The sequence below is a fragment of the Salvia hispanica genome, chromosome 3, assembly GCF_023119035.1.
Source record: "Salvia hispanica cultivar TCC Black 2014 chromosome 3, UniMelb_Shisp_WGS_1.0, whole genome shotgun sequence".
In the NCBI taxonomy this organism is placed as follows: Eukaryota; Viridiplantae; Streptophyta; class Magnoliopsida; order Lamiales; family Lamiaceae; genus Salvia; species Salvia hispanica.
This window is the reverse complement of record NC_062967.1, coordinates 55,610,094-55,637,305: the sequence shown is the minus strand read 5'-3', so window position 1 is coordinate 55,637,305 and position 27,212 is coordinate 55,610,094. Positions and strand designations below refer to the sequence as shown.

The 27,212-nt window shown below is 39.0% G+C and overlaps 2 protein-coding genes and 1 pseudogene across 4 annotated transcripts; 2 read left to right on the top strand and 1 right to left on the bottom strand.

Moving 5' to 3' along the window:
* LOC125210568 overlaps positions 1 to 1,712 on the bottom strand; it is a 59,423-nt pseudogene extending 57,711 nt beyond the window's left edge.
* Positions 1,713 to 8,331: 6,619 nt separating this feature from the next.
* Positions 8,332 to 10,446, top strand: LOC125210867 (PLASMODESMATA CALLOSE-BINDING PROTEIN 3-like). 3 transcript variants are annotated; one of them, XM_048110475.1, is made up of 4 exons: positions 8,332 to 8,571; positions 8,913 to 9,152; positions 9,232 to 9,271; positions 9,891 to 10,446. In XM_048110475.1, the coding sequence occupies exons 1-4, from the start codon at positions 8,517 to 8,519 to the stop codon at positions 10,165 to 10,167; spliced, it is 612 nt and encodes a 203-aa protein (XP_047966432.1). In that variant the 5' UTR covers positions 8,332 to 8,516; the 3' UTR covers positions 10,168 to 10,446. The 3 variants fall into 3 exon arrangements, with proteins under 3 accessions (XP_047966432.1, XP_047966435.1, XP_047966433.1); XM_048110478.1 differs by lacking the exon at positions 8,332 to 8,571 and adding an exon at positions 8,608 to 8,647; XM_048110476.1 differs by lacking the exon at positions 8,332 to 8,571 and adding an exon at positions 8,655 to 8,788.
* An 11,888-nt stretch (positions 10,447 to 22,334) lies between these two features.
* Positions 22,335 to 24,695, top strand: LOC125211160 (ureide permease 1-like). The gene is made up of 8 exons (XM_048110872.1): positions 22,335 to 22,437; positions 22,573 to 22,857; positions 22,934 to 23,072; positions 23,140 to 23,290; positions 23,379 to 23,416; positions 23,792 to 23,871; positions 23,938 to 24,312; positions 24,389 to 24,695. Exons 1-8 carry the CDS (start codon positions 22,435 to 22,437, stop codon positions 24,539 to 24,541), a joined length of 1,224 nt encoding a protein of 407 aa, XP_047966829.1. The 5' UTR covers positions 22,335 to 22,434; the 3' UTR covers positions 24,542 to 24,695.
* The last annotated feature ends 2,517 nt before the right edge of the window (positions 24,696 to 27,212 follow it).

Genomic DNA, 27,212 nt, shown 5'->3' with positions numbered 1-27,212 from the left:
GGCATTTTTATGTAATTTTGATGAAGAATGGGGTAAAATTGTATGAACAAATATGGAAAATACTAAAAGTGACTCTTAAACTGGGACGGACTTTTATGGCAAAAAGTGACTCTTAAACTGGGACGGAGGGAGTATCATGGAGCGGTGTGTAGCTCTTTTTGTCTGACTTTGTGGAGACTTTTCTTGGGATATGCACCCTCTAATTCAGATAGAAGGGATGGAGTGCTGAGAAGAATGAGCATGGAGTGTATTGACCATGTTGCTCAATATTATGAGATTGCTGATATACTTTGCACATATGAAGAGATTGGCATGCTTTGTTCGATTGCTTGATTCTGTTGCAGAGAGGAAGGAGGACATGAATTCTATTTGAAAAATCAATTGAAGAAGTGAAAAAGGTTGTGACATCATTCAATGCTGCTCGAGTGCCATCCCAAGATGTTAGTTGAGAATTGTTGGGATAAGAGGAAAGGTGCTTACACCGGTTTCCATGTAATTACAATGACATCGCTTGACACTAATGCTCGATTGATACCTCCACACATCAATGACACACTGTGCTTGGTAATTAGTGATCGTGTTGACAAGCATCCGGTTTTAGCGTTGAGTTATCACGAATCCAAGGGTCCTCCCATGGTGAGTTGTGATGTTGATGAAAAAGGGAGACACTCGACTAGTCGGTGTGTGTTAAATCGAGGAGGGGATAGCTCGTCAAAGATTCTGTTCGCGACGCTCTTTGTTGTGTCGTGGTTCCCACCTTGAAGACAAGGTGAATTTTAACCGTGGGTGAGTTTGATACTGATATATCTATAGAAGATCCCATAACACTATTATTTCATATATTATTGATTTATTATATCTTTCCCATATATCTCTTAGGATCTTTATTATTTTGTTCACCAAGTTAGGTTATTCGTAGGAGTATTATAAATAGGATCTATTGTTATTCTCTTGAATCAATCAATGAAATCATAATTATTTGTTTTTTATCTTTATTTAGTTTTTTGTTTAAAATTTCCGATCGTCGACAGAACCCGGCTTCTCTGCGACTTTGTTTATCTTGTTCACTTGATAACTATTCTATTAACTTTTCACTATATTTCTTGAAACTTGTGCCAAATCAAATTGGTGCTAATTAATGAGGGACGGAGGGAGTATTTGACAAAGAAAAGGAGAAGTCATGAAGTAGCTTGCAGGATATTCATATTTACTGAATTCATGAAATTAAAATGTGGAAAAATAACAACACTCTCCGGAAACTAAAGCATGAAAGCAGCCGTAACAGAAGATATGACATTGTTCTGGGACATAACATCAACTCACCTCCATCGAGTTTATGGTTAGTAAAAATAAGAAACTAGCTGATTCTATAGCATAGGCAAATCTGGTTCATTAACTTCATTTAATTAGAGTTAAACATCCAAACGGCAAAAGAAGAATGATTTTTCTCTTCATAACCCACATTTGAAAAAAGGTCAATAATTTGATAACTGCATAGCCTTGAGCACAAGATTGAACGACGCCGTATTTGGCGCTACCTCAAAATCATTCATTTTCTTGACGAGATCGATGAGCTGCGCCGTAAAGATCGACTTCTGGCTTGTTCGGTTTCCCGCTTCTATCTAGCGATTTGATCTAGAGCTCAAAGAGCTGCTTCCGATCCTGCCATCGCTGCTCTGTGGCGTCATCCATTCGACAAACTGATCGATCATTCCATTCGCGATTGCGCTCGCCCCAAGGGGCTTAGGCTGAGGAACCCGAGGCTGGGGGAGGTGGAGGAGGTCGCATTCCGCCAATTTTCAGTGTGGAACGTCAGCCAGAGGAGTCAATTGCTCTTGCTCATTGCTGGACGGAGATCTCTGAGGACCCGATTGTAGCCAACAATCACGAGGGCGGTTTCTGGGGCGTATCACAAAAAGATACGAACATGTAAAGCCCGCAGGTGCCCCGGCACACCAGTCCGACGATCTACGCAAACATTGGAAACGCCTGGTGTATGAGTGTGCTAAATTTCACGATTTCTACAATGGCAATGCGAGATGGTTTAAGTAATGGGAGATATATCTGCAACTAAAGGATTGCCCCAAATTCATAGGGTTAATACGTTGTGTCAGGAAGGACGAGCCGGAACCCGAGTACTTCTGAGGCTGTGCTTCCGTTGTTTTTTATTATGTTTTCTATTTTTATCTTTTTTTTTCTTTAATGTATGATGTTTTATTATGTTTTTAAATGAAAATTTAATTTGTTGTATATTACGTTCTCTTTTGATTACACAAACAATTAAAAGTGAAGTATTAAATGAAATGTTCATGATGCAAAAATTCAAAAGACAAAGTATATGATCAAAATCATAAAATGAGCATATGTTCGGACTAGTTTTGGTCTTTACTCAAATGATTAATTTTGGGTGAAGTTTGTGATTCCTAAAAACTTTGCTTTTATTATCCGTATAGGTATAAATTTGAATTTAAAAAAAAAATACCATTAACTAATTGAAGATGTACCCACATTTGAGGAAGGGAAAATGTAAAATTCAATTAAAATGAATGAGGCATATTTGGGCAAACTTGACTTAAACAGATTAGATCCAAGTTTAGATGCAGAGGCAAATTTCTTTCAAAGTAGGTTGATTTAGTTATCGCGGCCTTGGGCCAGCCGAGAACTTTGCTTTTTATATGGGTGAAAAAATGCAAAATAAAGAAGAACTTGTGCACGTAAGAGGGAAATTTCGGATGCTTAGGTGTAGGGAAATATGCACGAGTGCTAGGTATAATATGCACCGGATAGGAAATATGCATGGTATACCACTGTATAGGAAAATTGATACCGTTACCGTACCAAAAAATTTCGATATGGTGTCATACGGTACCGAAAATTACGATATACCAATAATTTGAAATTTTCAGTACGACACGGTCGATATACTTTTTTTGTAATTTTGTACTCCTCTTTTAAGGATTGTCTTAACTGATGAGTATTTCCTTAATATATTGCCACCCTTACTCTCTCTTACGGAGTACAACCACTTACATTATCGAGAGCACCGACATCGCACGCACGTTCAGATGCTTTTCTAGATTAAGTGAGTTCTGTACTTTACAAACTATTTTGATGTTTGCATGTTTAATAGTCAATGGCAGGGCATGTGGGGTTAGCAGCATCCACCGGTAAGTGCCGCTGGAAAGCTTCGTTCGCTGACCAATGGTAGTTCTACTTCTAATCCAATGTAAATTAGAGAAATAGTGAGAACTGAGAAATAGGAGGTGGAGGAAAAGAATTTGGAGAGAAAATATGATGAAATTGAAGAGAAAACGAGAAATTCGGGGTCAAACTCGAAGATTTATGTAAATGTAAAGTGAATTTAGGGCTAAATTCTATAAATAAGTGATTCTGGAAAACTGCTTCCATGGATAGGTGGTTTTTTTTTTTCTATCATTGGGTGCTACGCATTCTAAGAATGCCTGTTTGAACACGCATAGGCATTCTTAGAATGCGTAACTTAGGTGAATATTCGCAGAACAAGAAGAATCAAACTAAACACGCATTCTCAGAATGCGTATTTCAAATACGCATTCTTAGAATGCGTATCTAACGTGAATAAAATTGGTGCAGCACATAACAGAATCGCAGACGCCGCCGCTTCTGAACTACACTTTCTCGCGAAACCCTTCCAAGAATGCTACATTGTCATCCGATTCTTGCATAAATCGTCCAAATTCGTCTAATTGTTTCTCCCTCAAGGTAAGTTACATGCTTTTCTTCTTTATTTAGCATATATTTATAGTTTATGGTGAAAATTGTAAATTTAGGTCGACGAAACGTCGGCGGCAGCAGATCGACGGGAGCGGCGGCGGCGAAGAAGCAGCGGAGACCAGAAGATAGTGGAGTGAAGTGGCATCTGCGATTTTGTTCTGATTTGCCACAATTTTATTCACTTTAGATACGCATTCTTAGAATGCGTATTTACTTTTAGTTTTCTGCGAATTTATTTATTCACCTAAGTTACGCATTCTAAGAATGCGCATTCAAACACACATTCATAGAATGCGTAACACCCATTGACAGAAACAAAAAAAAAATCACCTATCCACGGAAGTAGTTTTCCAAAATCACCTATTTATAGAATTTAGCCGTGAATTTAGTGAAGGGATGCGAAGTCTTTCCTTTAAATTGTAAATAAATTGATGTGTATGGCTCATGAGGTGGGAAAAACTTTTCATAAATTAAAAAGTGCTATTTTTATGGAAAGGACGGAAAAGAAAATGTCCTTATTTTTAGGCAACAAAGGAACGTCAGCCAGCAGAGGCTCCTGGTGGAGGTGAGAGGAGGCGGAGACGAACCTAGAGAGGCGACGCATCGACGGCATTGTTCTTGCCAAACATCGAATTGGTGCCATTATTGTTGCGGAAAGATTTGATCAAAATGCAGTGATGAGCTAAGCGTATAAACCGTTGTTAGGGCTTTGCGGTTTTAGGGGTCAAAATTGTAAATTTGCATGTACTAGTAGTTTGAAAATGATGCAATAAAACAAAATTTTAGGGCAGATAGTATTTTTAAGATGTTGTTTAGTTAATAAGATAATCATTAAGATTATGTAGTAAATATAATATGTAGAATGACAAAACGCCCATGTTATTAATATATGCAAAATATTTCTGTAGGGATGTGATCAGGTCAATAAGTGAAATTCTGTCAAAAATGAAAGCAAATCTCAGTCATTGGATCTTGTGATGTAAATGTTAGATTAATGTCACGTGTCATCTAATAATGTAGATTGTGTCGTCTAATAATGTAGCTCGACTAATAATGTAACGCGCTTTAGTCGAACAATGTAGATTGTGTAGTCTAATAATGTAGCTTGTTACGCTTTTACTGTGATAATGTAGCTCGGATATTATTATCACAACCATCCAATTTAAGGATCCAAGGGCTGAGATTTACTTTGATATTTGACAGGATTTCACTTATTGACATAGTGCACCCCTATTTCTGTAAGTGCAAAGTTAGTAAGATACATAAGTGTTGCTTAGATTATTGGACTCCCTTCGTTCATTGATACGAGTTTTAATGAGAAATTGTAAAAGTAAGAGAGACGTGGAGAATAAATAGATAAAGTAAGAGAGAGTGATGAAAAAGTGCATAAAATATTAGAGAGATGATAAAAAGTAGGTAAAGTATGTGATATAAACTTTCCGCTTTTAGAAATGGGACTATCTTTTGTGGACATCCCAAAATGACAAAATGAGACTACTTTTCGTGGATGGATAGAGTATTAATAATACATCATTGGTCCACGAAAAATAGTTTCATTATGTCATTCTGGAATGTCCACAAAAATACTCTCATTTCAAAAATAGAAAGTTTATCTCTTTTAATTTACCTATATATTCTCATATTTCTCACACATGATTCACTTATTCAACATATCTCTTACTTTACCTATTTTTTCTCTTTCTCTCTTACTTTACTAATATTTCATTAAAACATGTGATGTCCACAAATGAGACTAATATTTTACGGAGTCCCGATTTATCATTTTTAGGAAAAAATTATATTAATTGGTGATTATAGAAGGGCATGTGAAATACTCCCTCCGTCCCACTTTAGGAGTCCCGGTTTACCATTTTTGGGTGTCCCACTTTAGGAGTCCCGGATGGAATATTCCATAAATGGTATTAGGCCATACATTCTACTAACTTTTTTCCACTCACATTTTATTATAAAACTCATATAAAAAGGTAGGACCCACATTCCACTATCTTTTTTCACCAATTTTCCTTTACATTTCTTAATACTCGTACCGAACTCAACCGGGACTCCTAAAGTGGGATGGAGGGAATATATAAATTAATAAAGATTTGATTTAATTTAATTATTACTCTCTCCGTCCCATTAAATATGAAATATACTATTAACAATGTTATTGTACCTTATGCTTTCAACTATAAGTTTCCTTCGTCCACTCCGATTCAACGCCGCTACACCCCAAAAGTTTCTTTATTTTGACTATAAGTATTGTCAAATGTCTATTACTCATGTATAATCGTAGTATCATAATAATGGAAAAACTAAAGCACTAAAATTGAAGTTTAATAGGAGTAGTAACTTTTGTACTCATCACAATATAATTTACTTCCTCCGTTCCATACAAATTGACCATATTTCCTTTTTTCGTCCGTCCCATAGAAATAGTCATATATCCATTTATGGTGACCGTTTTCTCCTTCTTTTTTACTTTTTCATTTATCGGCCCACCATCCACTACACAATTTCAACTACTTTTTCTCCTTCTTTCTTACTTTACCAAAGTACACATTAAAATCCGTGCAAACCCTAAAGGGCCAATTTCTATGATATTAATAGAACAAATCTAAAACATACTAATAACTTTGGATTTGTGATTATACGATTAGTCGGGTTCGGGTACTTGCATCAGATATAAAGTACCCAAATTTACACACAGGTCGGATATCGTATAAAATACTTTTAAAATTTTGAATTTGAATACCTGATTTTTTTGGATTTGAATACCATCTGGTACATACTATAAACAATGTGTGTAAATTTAAAACACTCTTTATCAAAGTTATGAATATCATGGTTAAAAAAAATTTACCCTAACTATTTATAAATACAAATAATGTTATTAACTAAAATACTGATGTCACGTCAACTTCAACCGATAAAGATATAGAAAAGAAATCCATAATTGAATCGGCTCTTCAACAGATCAGTGAAGTATACTTATGAACTAACAATTTTCCAAAATTCAACCAAAAAGGAAAAAGGGTAAGAATCATTAACCAGGATATAAAGTTCGGATATTCCATCGGTCTATTTTCATATATAAATGTCAATTTTTTACTCCCTCCATCCCACTCTAAGGGATATATTTTCCTTTTTGGAATATCTCACTCTAAATGATACAATTGATACAATTTTAAAAATAGAAACATCACTCTCTTTCACTTTATTCTTTTTTACTTTACTCACAAACAACAATACATAAACCTCCGTACCAAATAAGAAATGCTTCACTTAGAGAGGAAAAAAGGAAGTAGTATATAAGTAAATGCTCTTTGTTGTCATTATTTTATTAATTTTCTTTTTAGTTATTCGCCAATATTTGTGACACATACATATCATGTTACTCTCTCCGTTCCACAGAAGATGTCACACTTTCTTTTTTAGTTTGTCCACAAAAGATGTAACATTTCCAATTTTAGAAAAAGTTCCCTCTTACGTGAATATAAAAATTATATTTTCTCTCTCTATTTAATACACAAAACAAAACCTCCTAAAATCTCGTGTCGTCTCACAAGTGTGACATCTTTTGTGGGACGGAGGGAGTAATACTTTAAGTAACATATTCCATATTCCACTAACTTTATACATTCATAATATTATTATAAAATTAATATTCCCTCTGTCCCATTAGAAATGAAACGTTTTCCTTTTTGGTTTGTCGCATTAAAAATGAAACATTTATAAAAATAGAAATAAAATCTCTCTACTTTTTCTTCTCTCTTACTTTACTCTCTCTTCATTAACTCACAAAACAACACTACATAAAATCTCGTGTTGTAAAGCAAATGTTGCATATTTAATGGGATGCAAGAAGTATATAAAAGTGGAATATACATTCGACAAACTTTTTTCATGCAATTTTCTTTATAAAATTCGAACAGTGTTAACTTATAACATGTTATGGTACATGGAAGGAGTACGAGTAATGTATTCTCTCCATCCCTAAAAAATAGATAGAAACGACAAAGATTTTAACATACAATTGGTAAAGAAAAGTAATCATAGTATTGTTAATAGAAAATGTAATCCATCTTATTAGAGAGAAAATTCTTTTCCTAAAATAGAATTTATCTATTTTTAAAAGATATTCTAAAATGACAAATATGATTTATTTTTAAAAGACTATAAAGTACTCCTTTCGTCCCAAGATAAGTGACTCATATTCCTTTTCGAAACATCCTAAGATAAGTGACTCATTTCCTTTTTGGTACTTCCTCTCTTACTTTTTCTCTATACTTTATTCACATTCCATTTTATTAATAAAACTCCATTTACTTAAATATCGTACCGAAAAGTTTATGGTTACTTATCTTGAAACGGATGGAGTAATAGATTGGGCAAAGTTGAACAAGAACAGCCCACATGGGTAAATGACCGTTGGATGGAAAACCAGAAACACATCACACATGTGATACTGTACAAACTCATATTCATTAAGATTAAGAATGAATTCATCACTGCAAATCAATTAAAACCCCAGAATCACTTTTTCACCACTATATAAAGTTGAAACAGATATACAAATTTCTGTACATACATACCTCCACCGTCAAAACTCACCTCCCTTTGTCTAGAAATCTCCATTACCCTCAATATACTCTTTCATTTGCACTTTTTCCCTCTCTCTCATAATTTCACCAACCAGCTTGAGTAGAAGTGAAGGTTAATCCATCCTTTTCTCATAATTTCTCGAGAATACTGAGCTAATCATGGCTGTTTTCGCGGTTGGTTTAGTGTTCATCTTAGCCTTGGCTGGCTATTCAGGTGAAGCCTTGTTTTCTTGCAATTTTCTAGTACTATGCTTGTCTTAAACTAAGAAAAGGAAGAAAATAAAAAATGGGTTTGTGAAAAGTTTTGATCTTTTTCCTTTTTTCCTATCTATATTTCTTGGAATGCTTTGTTGAGTTCTATTCAAGAATGCCTGAATATTGGGGCTGTTTTCTTATCTGATATGCATGTCTTAAACTGCGAAAAAGAATGGGTTTGTGAAAAGTTTTGATCTTTATCCTCTTTTCCTATCTAAATTTCTTGGAATGATTTGCTGAGTTCTATTCAAGAATGTCTGAATATTGCTGCTATTTCTTACATCATCTGTATTTGTACAGATGCAAGTTACTGTGTGTGCAACAGTGGTCTAAGTGACAGTGTTCTTCAGAAAAATATAGACTATGCTTGTGGAAATGGAGCTGATTGTGCAGCAATTCAACAAAATGGGGCTTGCTATAACCCTAACACTGTTAAGGATCACTGCAGTTATGCTGTGAATAGCTATTATCAGAAGAAGGGAAATGCTCCAATGAGCTGTGATTTTGGAGGGACTGCAACTGTCACTTCTAATCCTCCTAGTAATTACCTTAACATTTTTTTTTAATTGATTTTCCATGCTTCAAATGCTGACCCTCTCTGTTTCTAACCAATTTACAGGTGTATCATCTTCATCATGTGTCTATCCTTCTGGTGCTAGGTAATTCCCCTTTCTTCCAAGCACCACTGTTGGTTATGAATCTTGAATTTGAAGCTCTAGTTTGATTTGAAGTTGTTGTCATTTGATTAGTGATTTTCTTGATTGATTAAGGTGAGGAGTGAGTTAATGTGCCCTTGTTGAGATGGAGGATTATTAATTACTCCCTCTGTCCCATGGACATAGGCTAATTGGGATGACACGGGTTTTAATGCGTAATTAGTAAAGTAAGTAGAGAAGGAGAAAAAGTAGTTGAAATAATGTAGTGGATGGTGGGGCCCATAAAGAGAAAATTAGAAGGGGAAAAAGTCGTCATAAATGGATATGGAATATTTGTTGGGACGGACGAAAAAGGAAATTCGGCCTATTTCTATGGGACGGAGGGAGGGAGTAGTTCTTTGTGATAAATATGAGTATACTTAGTAGAGTTGTAGATGTGAAACTGATCGGTGTAGATGCCGGCTTGTTTGTCGGATTTATGTTGATAATATTGGCATTTTTGTAGTGTAGAAAGGGCTTTATAGATCCGAATATCGTTCCAAACGCTTTTCGCATTTCATTTTTTCACTGTTGTTTATGTGTTTCGTGTTCAATATCTCGATCGTCTTCAATCATTGTGCAGCAATGCTGGTGGCGCTACTCCATCGACCACCCCTGCCACCGGAGGAACTTCAACCACTCTACCACCTCCGGCCTCTCCAACCACAGTAGGCAGCACTTTCCCAGGCGGGAGTGGTGTCCCTGGGTCGCCCATGACTCCTGGTTTTGGCCTTGCACCAACGGGGACGGGAGCTGGATTTGACAATGCTGGTGTCAAGCTTTTTGCGTATCGAAGCAGCACTTTCATGCTTGCTGCTGCAGTGATCTTCATATCTGCCCTCTTTTGCCCAACGATGTGATGAGAACCCTTGAGTTGTGCAAGATTCTCCGGGCCTGAGAGGTGGAGAAACGGACGGTCCGACATCGACTACACAAACAAAGTGATTCTCCTTTTGTGTTTTTTGTTTTCTTTGAAAAAGGAAGGGTTGGGGAATCTGATGCTGCTATTGTGGCTGTTTTGTTGGGGTAGAATGTGGTCTCTCACCTGTTTACATTTTTGTGTATACAATCTTAGATTAGGGACCCGAATATGATGCTTTATTATCTTTTTCAAATTTTATTACGATTTTGATACTCTAGTTACATGCTTCATCAATAGGAGTACTATTACTAGATAGTCTTGTGAGCTATAACCTCCATCCTCGAAATATTATCTATGTTTGACTCAACACGGATTTTAAGAAATGTGATGAAAAATAAGTGGAAAAAGTTAGTACAATATAGGTCTACATAGTATTAGTTTTATAACAAAATATGAGTGTAATGAGTTAGTGGAAAGTAAGATCTATTTTGTGGACAAACCAAATTGACAAAACTGGATAACAATTCACAGAGGGAGTACCTTATTTATTTACTTATAATTGTGTTGTAGGTAATCATAGGAAGATGGGTAAGTTTGATTGTACTCTCTCCGTTCCATAAAATAAATTAGATAAATTAGCTTAGGAATTAAAATTAATAAATTTCTCCTTTCTTGCATGGAAAACCAATCAACGAAAAAATAATACTCCCTCCGCCCCAGATAGTTTGGCCCATTTTTCTATTTCGGCTCGTCCCACATAATTTGTCTCATTTCACTTTTTACCATTTTTTGTAGTGGACCTCATATTCCACTAATTCATTCCTACTCACATTTTATTATAAAACTAATATATAAAAGTAGGACCCTCATTCCACTAACTTTTTCAACTTACTTTTCATTACTTTTTTTTAAACTCGTGTCCAGTCAAAGTGAGATAAACTATCTGGGACGGAGGGATTAGAGCATCCACTATAGGGGAGCCACGGCCGGGCCACGCCAAAGCCGCGAGCCGCGGCTCCCATAGTGACATGGATGGGCAGCCGCGGCCGGGGGTGCCCACGAGAGCGCCACGATCGTGGCCCAACCGTGGCTCTCCTATTGCAGCGGCCACGGGCCACGGCTCTCCATATTTTCTGATTTTTTTTTTTTTTTTAATTCTATAAGTATACACATTTTTTTACCTCATTCCTACACAAATTCTATAAATATACCCATTTTTAATTAAAATATACATAAAATGAAAAAAATAAATTATTTGGTGGCTTGGGCATGTCCACTATAGTGTAAAACATGGGCGTTGGTGGCCCGGCCACGATTTTATGGCTTGGCCACGTTTTGTGGCTTGACCCGGCCAACTATAGTGGACACTCTTAGTAGATGATCCGTGAGCAGAAGAATTTTAATTTGGGCTCAAGACATTTTATTGACCAATAGTGCCACTATCCAATTTATTTGGCCCAAAATGAATTAAATCAAAAAGCCCATCTCACAACCCACATCAATAAAAAAACGTGGCCCAAAAGAGAAATAATTCCTAAGCGGCCCAAATCACAAAATGAATAATTCAAATCACAAAATATTTAATAATTTATTTAGATAAAAGAAAAATAATGGTGAAGAAAGAGGATCTCTTACCCTTCCGGTCAACTACCTCTCTCAAACACACAAATCAAATTAGGGCTCTCAAAACAAAATCACATCAAAATTCTCTCCTGTAAATTTGTTGCGTTCAGAAATTTTTAAGAAATTGTAAATTTGAGTGTCAGAGTTCGAAATCTGATAAGTTTCGAAGATTTAAGCTTTTTTCATGTAGCTATGTGATTTCGGAAATAATGAAAGTTTGCATAAATAAGACAAAATTAAATGTTCAGCTACTAACAAAATTAAACACATCTAATTTTCAACTGTTAATAAAATTAAGGGATATTGGCATCTAATATCACGGAACTTTAAAAAAGTTGAGTTTTTCCCACGAACTTTAAAATTGGCAAATAATATCACGAACTTTACCCCGTGTTTGTTTTTTCCCACGAATGAAAAAATTCCCACAAATAATATTGTGATACCGATTTTTTTTCGTAATTTCTCGACAACAATTTTGAAAGTTTCAAGTTTTTTAATTTTTGAAGATAGTTTTTCTTAAAGCACACCCTCCAAAATTGTTCTTTAATCTATTAAAATAACATAAATTTTTTCATTCGTAGGAAAAAACAAACACGGGTAAAGTTCATGATATTATTTGCCAAATTTAAAGTTCGTGAGAAAAACCCCAACTTTTCGAAAGTTTTGTGATATTAGATGCCAATATCCCTAAAATTAAACACACCTTCATAATGTTAAATACACTGACATAAATTAAACACTTTTACATAAATTAAACACATTTACCTCAAATTAAACACAATTGCATACTATGGACTGCTAAACACACTTGCATATTGTGAACTGCTAAACACAATTGCATAAATAAAACACACTTACTATGAAATGCTAAACATGGTCTTCGACATCATTTTGAGCTCACTATTTCCCTAAGCAAAAGGTAAAATAATCAAGCACATCGTCACAAAGTATAGCTAAAGCATGCTTACGAGAAAATACATCAGTTGCAACATTTATTTACCTTTCATGTACTTAATTTTACATAGAGGAATAACTTTGACAAAAACACTCCATTTGTCGTGTCTCTTATCTAGCTTATGTTAAAAGACAACGAAATAAAATATCGTTAAGAGAATTATTTTTTAAGATAGGTATACTAGAAAACATGTTTCGAGCAGGATGCACGATTAAAATTGCTTCTATAATCCACTTTTAACCAATTAAAGGCGAGAAGAGGTAGTTTTATCGCATTTATTTGCTTATGCATTTGTAAGACGTATCTCAAATATTTGAATATAAGAAACAAACAAGCCTAATTCTTCTGCATAGTAGACTAGTTGCGAATGGCATACATAGTAGGTAGCGATGTTGGTTCTTTGTAGATATAATATAGTTAATCACAATCTATATAGGCATTGTGATAGAGACCCCGAGACAGCAGACATTCAGACCAACGAACCAGGACCGAGCCACACGGTGAGCGACGTGGAAGACAAGGGACGCAAGAGCAGAGGAAGGAAGCGTGAAACGGCAAGGAAGGAGAGGCCACAAAGAGTGAGATCCAGACCAGCGAAGTACAGAGATTTCATATCTCCATGAAGTTTGGAATTAATCTTTTTTATGGTTAGTTAGTTACGTTTTTTCCATATTAAGACATTCCATTGTTTAGAGTTATTTTATTTAATCTTTTCGGGTTTTCTTCTTGATTCTTTCCCGAATCGTAGAGTCGAATCAAGCAGGGTTGCGATCCTATATATTATAGGATCCATTAGAGAGTCAAAATCATCGAGAATAAGAAATAAAACTCTTTTCTCATGAAAAACCCTACTCTCTTCCACCACTTTTGTTATGTTCATTATTTTCATTCTCAAAACAGGTACTCAAACTCCTAAGATAGGATTCGAAGCCTATCATCTGGTGCTTCATTGAGCTCTCTTTCTCCACCGACCCTCGCCCATCGCCATCATGCCGGAGATCGACACAGAGACGTCGGGCGAGACCGAAACACCCACAACCGTGTACTCCAACGAGGAACTTACACAATTGCTCTTTGATTTGAAGATTCGTTATGCCGGGTACGATAAGAAGTTTAACCACAACCAGTTCAACCTTGAGTCGTTCACACGCCGATAAGAAGTAACGAACAAGATACTCGAGGAGGGTATAACTCTCTTGCTGGACGCCAACCACCGGCGCAAACCGGTTATACCCGACGACCTGGGGCCTCCACCAAGATGGAAACTCCCTCCATCGATTCTCGTTACCCCGGATGGAATCGAGGCCGAGCAACTCCCGAGGGTTGAACCGGAGGCGCCCCGGTTCGACGACACCAACGCATCGGAGTGGATTCGTAAAATTCAATGGTACTACAATCACTATTACACTCTATTGAGTGATCGGGTCTATTTGATGTCCTACTTGTTCGATCACCCGACATCTAGTTGGTTGACCTTCTGGGAGGACAACTGCAGCCACAAATCTTGGGATCAGTTTTTTATGGCGGTTAAGAACCGTTTTGACCCAGAATTATATGTTGATCATGTGGGATGTCTTGCAGAACTTCGTCAGACCACCACCGTCGAGGCTTACCGATCGGAGTTCAAAGAGGTGATGCAGAAAACGGCAAACGTGTGCGAGGATACCCTTATCTCTTTATTTATCTCTGGGCTGCGTGACCCTATGAAGCATGAATTATTGACTCGTCGCCCCGCTACGCTCGCTGAGACATTCAACTTGGCGCAACGATCAGCAGCTTGCCACAAGCTCACAACAGCACCGAAACAGCACACCCCCCCCGGCCACCATGGACGGGCCACGACAACCGCCCCCGCTCAACTACTACCACTACTCCGCCAACGACGACGAGTCCAGCCGGGCCAGGCCAACAACAGCGCCCACCTCCACATGGGCAGCCTCGGGAGGGTGTGCCTCTTCTCCGGATATCTAAGGCCGAACGAGATGAAAGGACCCGTAGGAACTTATGTTGGCATTTCCCGGAGAAGTATTCAAGGGGGCGTGTGTGTACTATGAAGTTTTATGCTCTATTCGCGGACGAGGAGGTGGATGACATACCCGACGAGGAGATTCTGAATGAGACGGACGATGCTGAAACCTTGGTGATTTCGGGCGACGTTTCCAGTATACATGTGATTGGACCATGCCTGAAACCTCACTCACTTTGCTTAACAGGATTGACTAATGGATCTGAGGTGGCCGTACTGATTGATGGTGGCAGTACACATAACTTCATCAAACCCACCATCGCAGATCATGCCTGAAACCTCGCTCACTTTACGTTGTGATTATGTTTTCCTGCAAACCCACCCCTATTTCTCTGCAAGACATGACCTTCTACATTGATCTCTTCATTTTACAGGTCGAGGGGCCGGATGTCATACTCGGCGTTCAATGGCTGCAGGATCTTGGTGATGTTACTCAGAATTTCCGTAATAGGACGATGAAGTTTGACTGGGTGGATCAGACTGTGTTCCTCAAAGGGGAAAATGTTCAGCCACGCCGAATTTCCTATAATAACATATTCTCTCTCGTGGATCAGGAGCCAGATTGCGAGATTTTTGAGCTCATCGCAGCTCGTGCTTATGCCGCGACAACCCTAGTCGTTGCTAACCAGCCGCAGCCTGACCCTGTCTACCGGAAGGTACTCGTCCTATTAATGTTAAGCCTTACAGATATCCGTATTTTCAGAAGGCAGAAATAGAGCGCCAAGTCAAGGAGATGCTAGCTCAGGGCGTTATTCAGACTAGTACCGGCTCCTTTTCGTCACCAGTGCTCCTTGTCAGGAAAAAGGATGGGACGTTTCGTTCATGTGTTGATTACAGAGCGCTGAATGCTGCCAGTACTCCAGATCACTTCCCGATCCCTACAGCTGATGAACTATTCGATGAATTGAACAAAGCCAAGGTATTCTCTAAGTTGGACTTGAGGTCGGGTTATCATCAAATTCGAATGCAAATTGCAGACATCCATAAAACGGCGTTCCGGACACATGAAGGACACTATGAATTTTTGGTGATGCCTTTCGGGTTGACAAATGCTCCATCAACCTTCCAAGCGGCAATTAACAATATTTTCCAACCTTTCCTTCGTCGATTTGTGATTGTATTTTTTGATGATATTCTTGTCTACAGTACCTCATGACTGATCATGTTACACATCTAGAACAAGTTTTGCATATTCTGCGAATTAAATGTTTCTATGTCAAACCATCTAAGTGCTCATTCGGGGTGAATACTATTGATTATTTGGGACATATTATATCGGTTGGTGAACTACGCGCGGACCCCTCCAAGATAGAGGCAATGACGGCATGGCCAACACCGGTTACAATTAAGCAATTGCGTGAGTTTCTTGGCTTGACTGGGTATTATAGGAGGTTTGTGAGGAATTATTCTACCATTGCATCACCCCTCACCGATCTCCTGAAAAAGGAGTCCTTTATTTGGACTCCTGCAGCTGACACCAGTTTCGCAGAGTTGAAACGAGCAATGACTGAAGCACCGGTACTTCGCCTGCCAGATTTCGATATTCCATTCACCATTGAAACAGATGCGTCGGACTTTGGGATTGGGGTTGTGTTGCTTCAGAATAGTCAACCCCAGCCCTTCTTTAGCAAGAAACTCGGTCCTAAGCGACGAGTGGCGTCCACATATCATAAGGAGCTTTATGCCATCGTTGAAATGATGCAGAACTGGCACCAATATTTGTTGGGAAGGGAGTTTATTATTTGTAGTGATCAGCGCAGTTTGAAGGATTTACTGTCACAAATAGTTCATACTCCTGATCAACAATTTTACATCAAAAAACTCATGGGATTCAAGTTCAAGATCGAGTACAAATCTGGGGGCTCGAACCAAGTTGTTGATGCCCTGTCACGAATTGAGCATGGAACGTGCGATGAGGCACCGCAACTTCTGGCTCTTTTCGCTCGTCCGGTACCGGCGATGTTGGAGATAATCCGCGGCAAAAATAGAGAGTTGCCTGGTTTAATCTCGCTGCACATGGAGGGAGGTCGTTGTAGGGGCTGCCCCAGCTCATGTTTCCGTCGTCGACGGTCTCTTGTTCTTTAAACATAGGCTATATCTCAGCCGAGACTCCTCCGCGATTCCAGATATCCTTGCAGACGCTCACAACTCCAAGATGGCGGGTCATCCTGGTGATAGGAGGACTTTCGTCGCCCGCGTCTCTGCATCCTTTTTCTAGCCGGGCATGAAGACAGATGTACGTTGGTTCATCGCGGCATGTTCGGTGTGTCAGGCAACGAAGTATATGACGGATAAGCCATCTAGGCTTCTTCAACCATTGCCCATTCCGGACTCTGTATGGTCGGCGGCATCCATGGATCTCATTGTTGGTCTCCCTCCGTCGCATGGGTACACGGCAATTATGGTGGTCGTGGATCGCCTCTCCAAATACGCCCACTTTGGAGCACGGAAACCGGGTTTTGATGCAAAGAAGGTTGCCGCCATATTTGTTAACACTGTGGTTAAGCTCCATGGCTTTCCGGAGAAATTGCTTTCTGATCGGGACGCTATTTTTATGAGCGATTTTTGGAGTGAGTTGTTGGCCTTGAGTGGAACGAAGCTGCAATTTACAACAGCTTATCATCCGCAGACGGATAGCCAATCGGAAGTGACAAATAGAGGACTCGAACAGTATTTGCGGGCCTTTATGTATGAGCAGCCAGGTAGGTGGTTTGAATTTCTTCCATGGGCTGAATTGGCAATGAATTGCAGTATCAACGTGAGTATTGGGATGTCCCCTTTTCGTGCTCTTTATGGCAGAGATCCACCAAATATATTTCATACCCCAGCCACCCCGGCGAATAACGCAGTTGTGGCTGCCAACTTGGGTGACCGAACAGCCTTGCTTCGGGTTTTGAAGGCCAATCTTGAGGCTACTCAACGGAGAATGGCAGATGCAGCTAATAAACGACGCCGTCATGTCGAGTTTGCAGTTGGTGATAAGGTGTTACTTCGTCTCCAACCTTATCGCCAGGTTTCGGTCGATCGACCGATTTCGACGAAGTTAGGCAAGAGATATTATGGTCCTTATGAGATTGTTGAAAGGATCGGGGCAGTCGCTTATAGGCTGCAGTTACCAATTGGAAGCCGCATTCACAATGTATTTCATGTCTCATTGTTGAAACCATTTGTTCAGCCACTGTCAGAGTCCACATCGCAGCAACTATCGTCGGATTTTGTGCAGAGTCGGCCTATCGATGTACCGGTAAGCGCATTGGAGGAGCGTGTAGTGATTGTCGAGGGCCTTCCTCAGTGCCAATGGCTCGTCAGTTGGGCATCGGATCCCGCCAACCGGACTTGGGAGTCGAAGGAGAAGTTGTTGCAGCACTTTCCTACTTTGGACCTTGGGGGCAAGATCGTTCTTAACGGGAAGGGAGTTGATAGAGACCCCGAGACAGCAGACATTCAGACCAACGAACCAGGACCGAGCCAAACCGTGAACGACGTGGAAGACAAGGGATGCAAGAGCAGAGGAAGGAAGCGCGAAACGGCAAGGAAGGAGAGGCCACAAAGAGTGAGGTCCAGACCAGCGAAGTAGAGAGATTTCATATCTCCATGAAGTTTGGAATGAATCCTTTTTTTGGTTAATTAGTTACATTTTTTCCATATTAAGACATTCTATTGTTTAGAGTTATTTTATTTAATCTTTTCGGGTTTTCTTCTTGATTCTTTCTCGAATCGTAAAGTCGAATCAAGCAGGGTTGCGATCCTATATATTATAGGATCCATTAGAGAGTCAAAATCATCGAGAATAAGAAATAAAAACTCTTTTCTCGTGAAAAACCCTACTCTCTTTTGCCGCTTTTGTTCTGTTCATTATTTTCATTCGCAAAACAGGTGCTCAAACTCCTAAGATAGGATTCGAAGCCTATCACATTGGCTACCTAATTGTGAAAGGTTTCAGTGTCAGTGTGTGTAAGTTTTCTTACCTTAAGAAACTAGTGACACTATTGTGGTATAACACTAAATGGATCTAACAATGCAATTAGGGCTGATAATTTTTGGCACGACACGAACCCGCACGAAAATAATGGGTATGTGTCAAAGCTAATTGGGTTCGTGTTCTTATCGTGTCGACATGTTAACGACACGAAAACTTCGTGTCGTGTTCGTGTTACACGTTAAGAAATAATATTAATATATTATAATATTATTATTTTATTCTTTATTTTAAAATTTTATAATTAAAATTTAAAATTTAATATTATAAATAATATTAATATATTATAATATTTTTATTATAGTATCGTTATTGTGTCGAGTCATATATGTGTTGTTATCGTGTCGTGTTGACCCGAAGTGGTTCGTGTCGTTAATGGGTTCGTGTCGTGTTCGGGTCGTGTTCGTGTCTAAGGGTAGTGTTAAATTCTCCAAATCATTGTCCCACATCGGCTTGGTGATGATCCTAGCTTCTCTATATAAGTGTGGATAACCCTCCCCCTTATGAGGCCTTTTAAGGGGTGAGTGACCCATTTCTAATATGATATCAGAGCGGGCCCAAGTCGATGATGGATTTCTCTTTATTTCTTATCTACCTCATTAGTGGAAGACCGATGTCCTTTCCGGCCCACATCGATGATGGTTCTCTCTTATCTCTTGCATTGCCTACCCACGTGATGGAAGACCGATGTCCTTTCCGGCCCACACGTGAGGGGGCGTGTTAAATTCTCTCAATTCTGTCCCACATCGACTTGGTGATGATCCAATCTAATCTATATAAGTGTGGATAACCCTCCCCCTTATGAGGCCTTTTAAGGGGTGAGTGGCTCATTTCTAATATGGTATCAGAGCAGGGCCCAAGTCGATGATGGTTTATCTCTTTATCTCTTCTCTTGCCTACCCACGTGATGGAAGTCCGATGTGTCATTCCGGCCCACACGTGAGGGGGCGTGTTAAATTCTCCAAATCATTGTCCCACATCGGCTTGGTGATGATCCTAGCTTCTCTATATAAGTGTGGATAACCCTCCCCTTTATGAGGCCTTTTAAGGGGTGAGTGGCCCATTTCTAATAGGTAGCGGGTCATGTTCGTGTTTGTAGTTTTCTTAACGGGTCGTGTTCGTGTTTGTTGTTATCGTGTCATGTCGTTATCGTGTCGACACAAAAACGACACAACACGCACGATTTGCCACCCCTAAATGCAATTAGTCTTTCATGAATATTTACTAAAAGACAAGGTCTCGATAATTGTTACTATTTCTTATTAATCATTATTGACATAATATTGAGCATACGATATTGGTTATCTACTACTTTGTTTATCAAAAAGTGCAAGCTTTGTGTAATCAAAGAATCCTAATACTTTGGGCAGTGGTGTTCAGTAAAAATTACAACGTAGGATCCTGATGATTAGCCAATGATTCTCATGACCCAACAACTCTAAATGCCTTTGTCTCATCTTTCAATGGGACGAGATCCCAACTATGAAACAACTTGGAATCCCAAAAGAAGGCGATGACCTCTATGTTGATGTAATATCCTTTATAGCGTTTTCAATCTATGTTATTTTCTTCTCTCTTTTTTTTGCAATTTTATTTGTTTTATGATTTAAAAATAAAAAAAAACACTTAGTAATATGTCAAACAATAAAAATTGGTAAAATAAATTGTGATTGGAATTAGGCATACCTTATTTCAAGAGTACCGCCTAAAATAAACAATAGTACTGATGTAAGAAAAAAAAAATTTGTGACTAAAAATAAAGCTGATTTAATTTCATTTCAGTGAACGTCCATAGTGTTTAGAACTTTTGATATTAATACTGATAGATCATATTTCACCATCAATCGTCGAAATCAGTAGCATGAATTCACACATAACTTGCGTGATTAATTGATAATGGTTGCTTATTGAACACAAACTTTAAAAAAAATTGACAGGTTCGTATTTTATTGGATTGGTTGGGCGATAAATACATAGTACTATATAATTTTCTAAAGATTTTCCATTTGTCATAGTCAAAGTTGAGGAAAAGAAAAATTTACATTTATCAAAGCACGTGTTTTGACTCCTGCGGTTCGTTATGAATATTTTTCAAATCAAGTAATGTTATTGGTTTGGTTGGGCGACATATAGTATGAATTTTTACTCCACTTTGGAGTCTATATGAACATAAAATAAAACAAACATGTTTAATGAGGAAAGGGAAAAGAAATAAAAACAAACACTAAAAGAAAAATTTAAAAATTACTCCTATTTAGTTAATATGTTCACATTTAATGTTAGTTGATATACTATTAATTAATATTTTATCATTAAATTGCAAAGATATCAATGTGCAATCGGATGAAAAATTGTAAAACTCTCTTTTTTCCCTCTTGCCAACAACTAGAGAACAAACCTTCGTTCTAATAGTCAGCACTCTATGCAGTAAGGGATTAAAAATTGCAAAACTCTCTTTTTTTCCCTCTTGCCAACAACTAGAGAACAAACCTTCGTTCTAATAGTCAGCACTCTATGCAGTAAGGGATTAGCCAAATAATTTGCTCCATTCACATAAATAAAAATCAAATCCATAACCTCATACTTAAAGGATGAGGTCTTTATAGATATAGATAACACTCTTTGCTCTTAAAATCTTGAACTTTGGGTGAATATGATATTTCTATCGAATTTTTAAGTGGTCTTAAGAATCATAAACTCTAAATCTGGTATCAATTTATCACAGAGGGTCATATTTCCAAGCCGACATATCTACTAAGGCATATTTTATCTTATTAGACATTTATTAGCCAAAGCCAAATTCAAGAATTAGAATTTCAATACAATGTAATTTCATGTAAAATTTATTTGAGCCGGTAGAGAAAATTGTACATTTTCAATTTTTAAAATTATTTCCAAAGTTCGTAGTACATATCAGGATTTGTCTGAAATTTATAATTTTTAAAATCAAAACTATTAAATTATGTCTAGCATAATCGTAACAAAACACTAATGCACATGACATTACTAATTCAGATGAAGTTGTCACAAAAATATAAATTGGTAGATTTAAAAGTTTAAAAAAGGTAAATTTACTAAAACAGCTCCCTTCTAAGAAAGGTTTCAGTTTTCAAGATAAGATATTCTGTAAGACTGTAACTATATATGGTTGACTCATATTAATTCTACATGCCATAGAAGTCCAAATTTGCTGGCATATATTAATGTCCAGTTGCAAAGAACCAAATCAATAGTGATACAACTCTATTTTTCTATTACAATCTCATTTTCAAGATTCCATCTTAAAGATACCCGGATCTTCACGCCTTCCAAAAATAATGATTCTATCATTGATAGACCAGAGCTTCTTCATTCTGTAGTTTTCCACTACATGTTCAAGTCAAGATTGTTTACAGATTGTTTTCTCCAAAGTAAAAATCTCATCTTTTTTCACACACAGAACATGGGTTCCATTTTGTGGGGCAGAGTTTTCTTGTTTTGATTTGCAGAACTATTAGCTGTTAATGCGAAAAAAAAACAGTTTTTGGCTTGATTTATTTTAGTGGTTGGTGATGCATCTCTTTCTTTGCTCTTTTTATATGATACAGATACAATTATTTGCTACTCTTCATAATGATTTTGTGGTCTAGTTTGAGAAAATTCATGTGCTTTTTTAGGTTTCTAATTCTAATTCTAATTCATCATGGTAATGGTTGCATAATTGTCTTCTTTTTATCCATTGACTATTTTGCAGTTTGCTTTTGCATTAGTCCAATGATACAAATTTCATCATTTCAAGATTCATCCCATCTGATTTGTGTTCTTCCCTTTTTCAATATAGGATTATTTAAGCCTCCCATCTCTTGAATCAGAGAGATTCATATTTACACAGTTGCAAATGTATCTGGTTGAGAGCAAAGGAGGTGCGATAGCTTGCATGCTCCTAGCTCTATCCTTCTTGGGCACATGGCCTGCGTTGTTAACTCTCCTCGAGAGGCGAGGCCGCCTCCCTCAGCACACTTATCTTGATTACACAATCACAAATCTCTTGGCTGCAATCATCATTGCCTTCACATTTGGTGAAATTGGCAACCAAAAGCCAAACTTCCTGGACCAACTATCTCAGGTCAGCTTATATCCATTTTGTCTGAATCTTGCAATAGATATGAGCATGGCATTCTAAACAAGTTGATTACTTTCAGGATAATTGGCCTAGTGTGTTGTTTGCAATGGCTGGTGGGATTGTTCTGAGCCTTGGCAATCTGGCAACGCAGTATGCTTGGGCGTTCGTTGGTTTGTCAGTCACCGAGGTTATATCGTCCAGCATAACCGTTGTCATAGGTAGTATGGGTTTTGTGATAAGTAGGTTGATGTATTTTCTAAATCAGATCCATATTGGTTCATCCAGGAACGACGTTGAATTATTTCTTGGACGGAAAAATCAACAAGGCTGAGATTCTTTTCCCTGGCGTTGGATGCTTTCTGATTGCTGTTTGTTTTGGCTCTGCTGTTCATTCTTCCAATGCTGCTGATAACAAAGCTAAGCTTGCTGCAGCTGTGTACGTTTTCCTCGTTCAGTTCTTGATGGCATTTCGAGCTTTTGTATTGTTGGTGTCTGTGTTTGTTGATGCAAATCTCATTTTACAGTGAAAAGAATGCTCATACTTCCATAGAAAGAAACAAGGGTAAGAGCATATAAAAATATAAATTTCTTTTCCTACTGTCCTGTTAGGTTGACAATTATCTTAAATTGATAACTGACAATTATTTCAACAACCTATGTTATAGATATAACACCAAGACATTACTATGTCAACTAAATATAGTTTACATACGTATACTATCAACAAAAGACATACGTATGTCAACTAAAAGTACTATCAACAAAAGACATACGTATGTCAACTACTTTTAGTTGACATATATATGTCTTCGTGTTGAATTCATAACATAGGTTGTTGACATAGTTGTCAGTTATCAATTTTTAGATAGTTATCAACTAATCATATCCATTTTTTTCCTATGTGCTTTCATTCATATATTTTGTATATAATCTACAGATTTGGAGAATGGAAGCAACAAAGCAAAGTATGGCACTGCAGATTTTCTCATAGATCTTGAGAACAAAAGGGCAATCAAGGTTTGTTTAGTGCTTTCATTTTGAAAGGAGAAAAAACAAGATTTGAATATGATGTTGGTGGTGTAGGTTTTTGGGAAGGGAACATTCATAGGTTTGGGAATAACTTTCTTCGCGGGGCTATGCTTCTCCCTCTTCACTCCGGCCTTCAACCTCGCCACAAACGATCAGTGGCATACACTGAGAGACGGCGTCCCCCACCTGAGTGTGTACACTGCATTCTTCTACTTCTCATCATCCTGCTTCGTCATAGCCGTCATCCTCAACATCAGTTTCTTGTACCGCCCCATCTTGAACTTGCCCAAGTCGTCCTTGAGAGCGTATGTTTCTGACTGGGATGGCAGAGGTTGGGCCCTTTTGGCTGGGCTTCTATGCGGATTTGGCAATGGCCTTCAGTTCATGGGAGGCCAGGCTGCTGGTTATGCAGCAGCAGATGCTGTTCAGGTCGGTTGATCATCATCTTCTACTGTTTCGATCTTGAAACATAATACTGATCACATTTTGGTTTGCGTCTATGTAGGCTTTGCCCCTGGTGAGTACGTTCTGGGGTATGATTCTGTTTGGAGAGTACAGAAGATCTTCGAGGAGAACGTATGTGCTTCTCGTTGGCATGTTGTTTATGTTCGTGGTTGCTGTTGCTGTCCTCATGGCGTCGGCAGGTCACCGGAAGTAGTGACTAGCATATCATCACTGATGTAGGTGCTGCTTTTCTTTGTGACAAAAAAAGGAACCTAAAATAGACAAAAAGGAAATGTAAATTTGGTTGAAAAAAAGAAATTGTAAAGAATATGGTACTTTTATTCTTAGAAAAGGTGTGTTGTGTTTCATACATAAAAATGCTGAGTTTTGTCTATTGTTTTTAATGAAGAGTTACCACTGTCATCAAATGAAAAAAGCTATTCAAAAAATAAATCTGCTATTGATTCTGAAGAACAAGAAAACTAGTGCAAATTAAAGATTGATAAGACAAACGTGGTATAGTTAGAAATGGAATTACTTGTAACAACAATCAAGGCTCACCACAGACCTACCTGCATATGTGACCAACACGACAAGAGAGAAGACATACCTTAAGAGAACCACGAGGAATCTGGCTGACTCAACCAACGGAATACAGAACGCAGACTATGACTCCATCAACACATTTGGAATAAGTAAAGATTTATGAGTCTTGACTCCAATGAGGATTCCATGAGTGAAGATGAAGGCATTGATGAGTCGGAAATGCTAGCAGATACTTGATACGACATGGCGAGTCTACAAAAGGGGAGACCGACAGGTGGTTGATTGGGAAACAAACGCGGGAGAGAAAGAAGGAGAGTAGACGAAGTCAAGAGGAGCAAGACACATCGGCTTAGTAGTTGCAGATTCATTTTCTGTTATTTTGAATATTTGATTTTCTAGCTGGTAGATTTGTTGAGATTTAGTTGTTGCTATATTCCCTCACATGTAAGTCTATATATTACAATTCCACAATGATGATTCAGCATCTTGGGAAATTGGATTATAGGCGATCTTCAGATCGGGGGCCTCCTTGGAGGATTTATCTTCTTATTCATTATCATTCCATATCAATAAAAGCCGACAGTTCCTCTTTCCCATACTTTTGATTCATAGTTATTCTATCATACATTTGAGCACTCCTCGTGCTCTACCTGGTCCGGCGCCTTTACTCTTATCAATTGGTGCGGTGACGATGGTTAATACTCGCAGTACAGAGTCACGACTTGACGGATTAGAGAAGGCCGCCGGTGACTTAGAGAAACGGACGGGAACTCTGACATCAATGGTCGATGAACTAAATATTCAATGTTCCGGCATCGGTACCAAACTTGATGATTTCATGGCAGAAATCCGGGCTACGTTGGCCGCTGGTTCCACGTCCACTCCCAAACAACCGATCCTGACAACTCCCCCATCGGGATCTGGCCCAACCTCGGCCACCAACTCAACCCTGACCATGCCCACATTTGACGGCACCGACGCTCTCTCTTGGTTGACGCGTGCGGAGCAATATTTTCTGGTGGCTGGTACATTACCGGAGAACCGTTTAGACGTAGCCATGGTCGCTTTGGCCGGCCCGGCCCTGCCTTGGTTCCAACTCTTACATCGACGCCTTCCCACATTGACATGGGATCATCTCAAGCGGGAAATAATGAAACGTTTTGGGGATAAGATGGCGCTCGACGGTTATGAGGCGTTCACTTCTACTCGCCACGAGGGTTCTCTCACTGACTTTGTGACAGCCTTTGAGGCTCGGCTGGTGCAGATTCCAGATTTGGCGGATCACCAATACCTCGGGTTCTTCTTGGCAGCTCTATGTCCAGAGATTCTGATGCACATGAAAGCAGCAAATATCACTTCTTATTCTGATGCAGTACAGATGGCGCTGCAGCTCGATCAACTGTCGGGGTCCCAACCGATCCCCACTCCGACCCCGCCCCCTGTCTCCCCAGCGCAGCCTGTACATCGTTTCAGCTCGAAGCCATTCCCTTCTCCTTCAGGCCCTGTTTCCACACCTGGGCCACGGCGATCATCCGACCGTCGATTCCGCCAGGTCTCTGCAGAGGAATATAAAAAGCATATGGCGGCAGGCACTTGTATTCGGTGCGGATTGAAGTACAGCCCATCGCACCGCTGCCCTCCGAAAACACTCAATGTCTTTGTGTTGGACGACGACGAGCCCATTTCCGACACGGAGGAAGAGGCCCATCGCACCGAGGAGGTGAGTTTGGAACTCCACTTATCTGAACTCTCTTTCAATGGCCTTGATGCTACAGATACTATGAAGCTTTATGGCCACATTGGCCACAACAAGGTCCTCATCATGGTAGATAGTGGCGCGAGCCACTGTTTCATCTCAGCAGCACTAGCAGACAGCCTCCAGCTCCCGGTCACCCCCACCGCCGCCTATTCGGTCACGTTGGGCGACGAGTCCAAGGTCCGATCTTCCGGGATCTGCCAAGGGGTCCCTCTGCGATTGGCTTCAGCAGAGTTTATGGTCTCATGCTATGTGTTTTCGCTCCGGAGTATTGATGTTATATTGGGAGTGTCATGGCTGAAAACTCTCGGTGACGTCACAGCTAATTGGGAACGGTCCTCCATGAAATTTAATGTGCAGGGACGGATTGTGACAATTGGAGGTGATCCAACACTTACCCGCCGCGCTTGCTCGGCTGCTGCCATCACTCACTTGGACGCGGGCGACGCGGGCTGGGTCCTCCGGTCTATGTCAACTGCCGACCCGTCCCCAGAATTTGGATTCGACCCCTCCTTACCACCAGCAGCTCGCGACCAACTCCAGGCCCTTGTCGAGGATTTTCCCGCGGCGTCTCGCCCGATTG

Coding starts and splice junctions, on each gene's coding strand:
- LOC125211160 (XM_048110872.1), top strand. Junction 23,073..23,139: donor CAGCATAACCGTTGTCATAG/GTAGTATGGGTT, acceptor TGGTTCATCCAG/GAACGACGTTGAATTATTTC. Junction 23,417..23,791: donor TTCCATAGAAAGAAACAAGG/GTAAGAGCATAT, acceptor TATAATCTACAG/ATTTGGAGAATGGAAGCAAC.
- LOC125210867 (XM_048110475.1), top strand. CDS start 8,517: ATGGCTGTTTTCGCGGTTGGTTTAGTGTTCATCTTAGCCTTGGCTGGC. Junction 8,572..8,912: donor AGCCTTGGCTGGCTATTCAG/GTGAAGCCTTGT, acceptor GTATTTGTACAG/ATGCAAGTTACTGTGTGTGC. Junction 9,272..9,890: donor GTCTATCCTTCTGGTGCTAG/GTAATTCCCCTT, acceptor ATCATTGTGCAG/CAATGCTGGTGGCGCTACTC.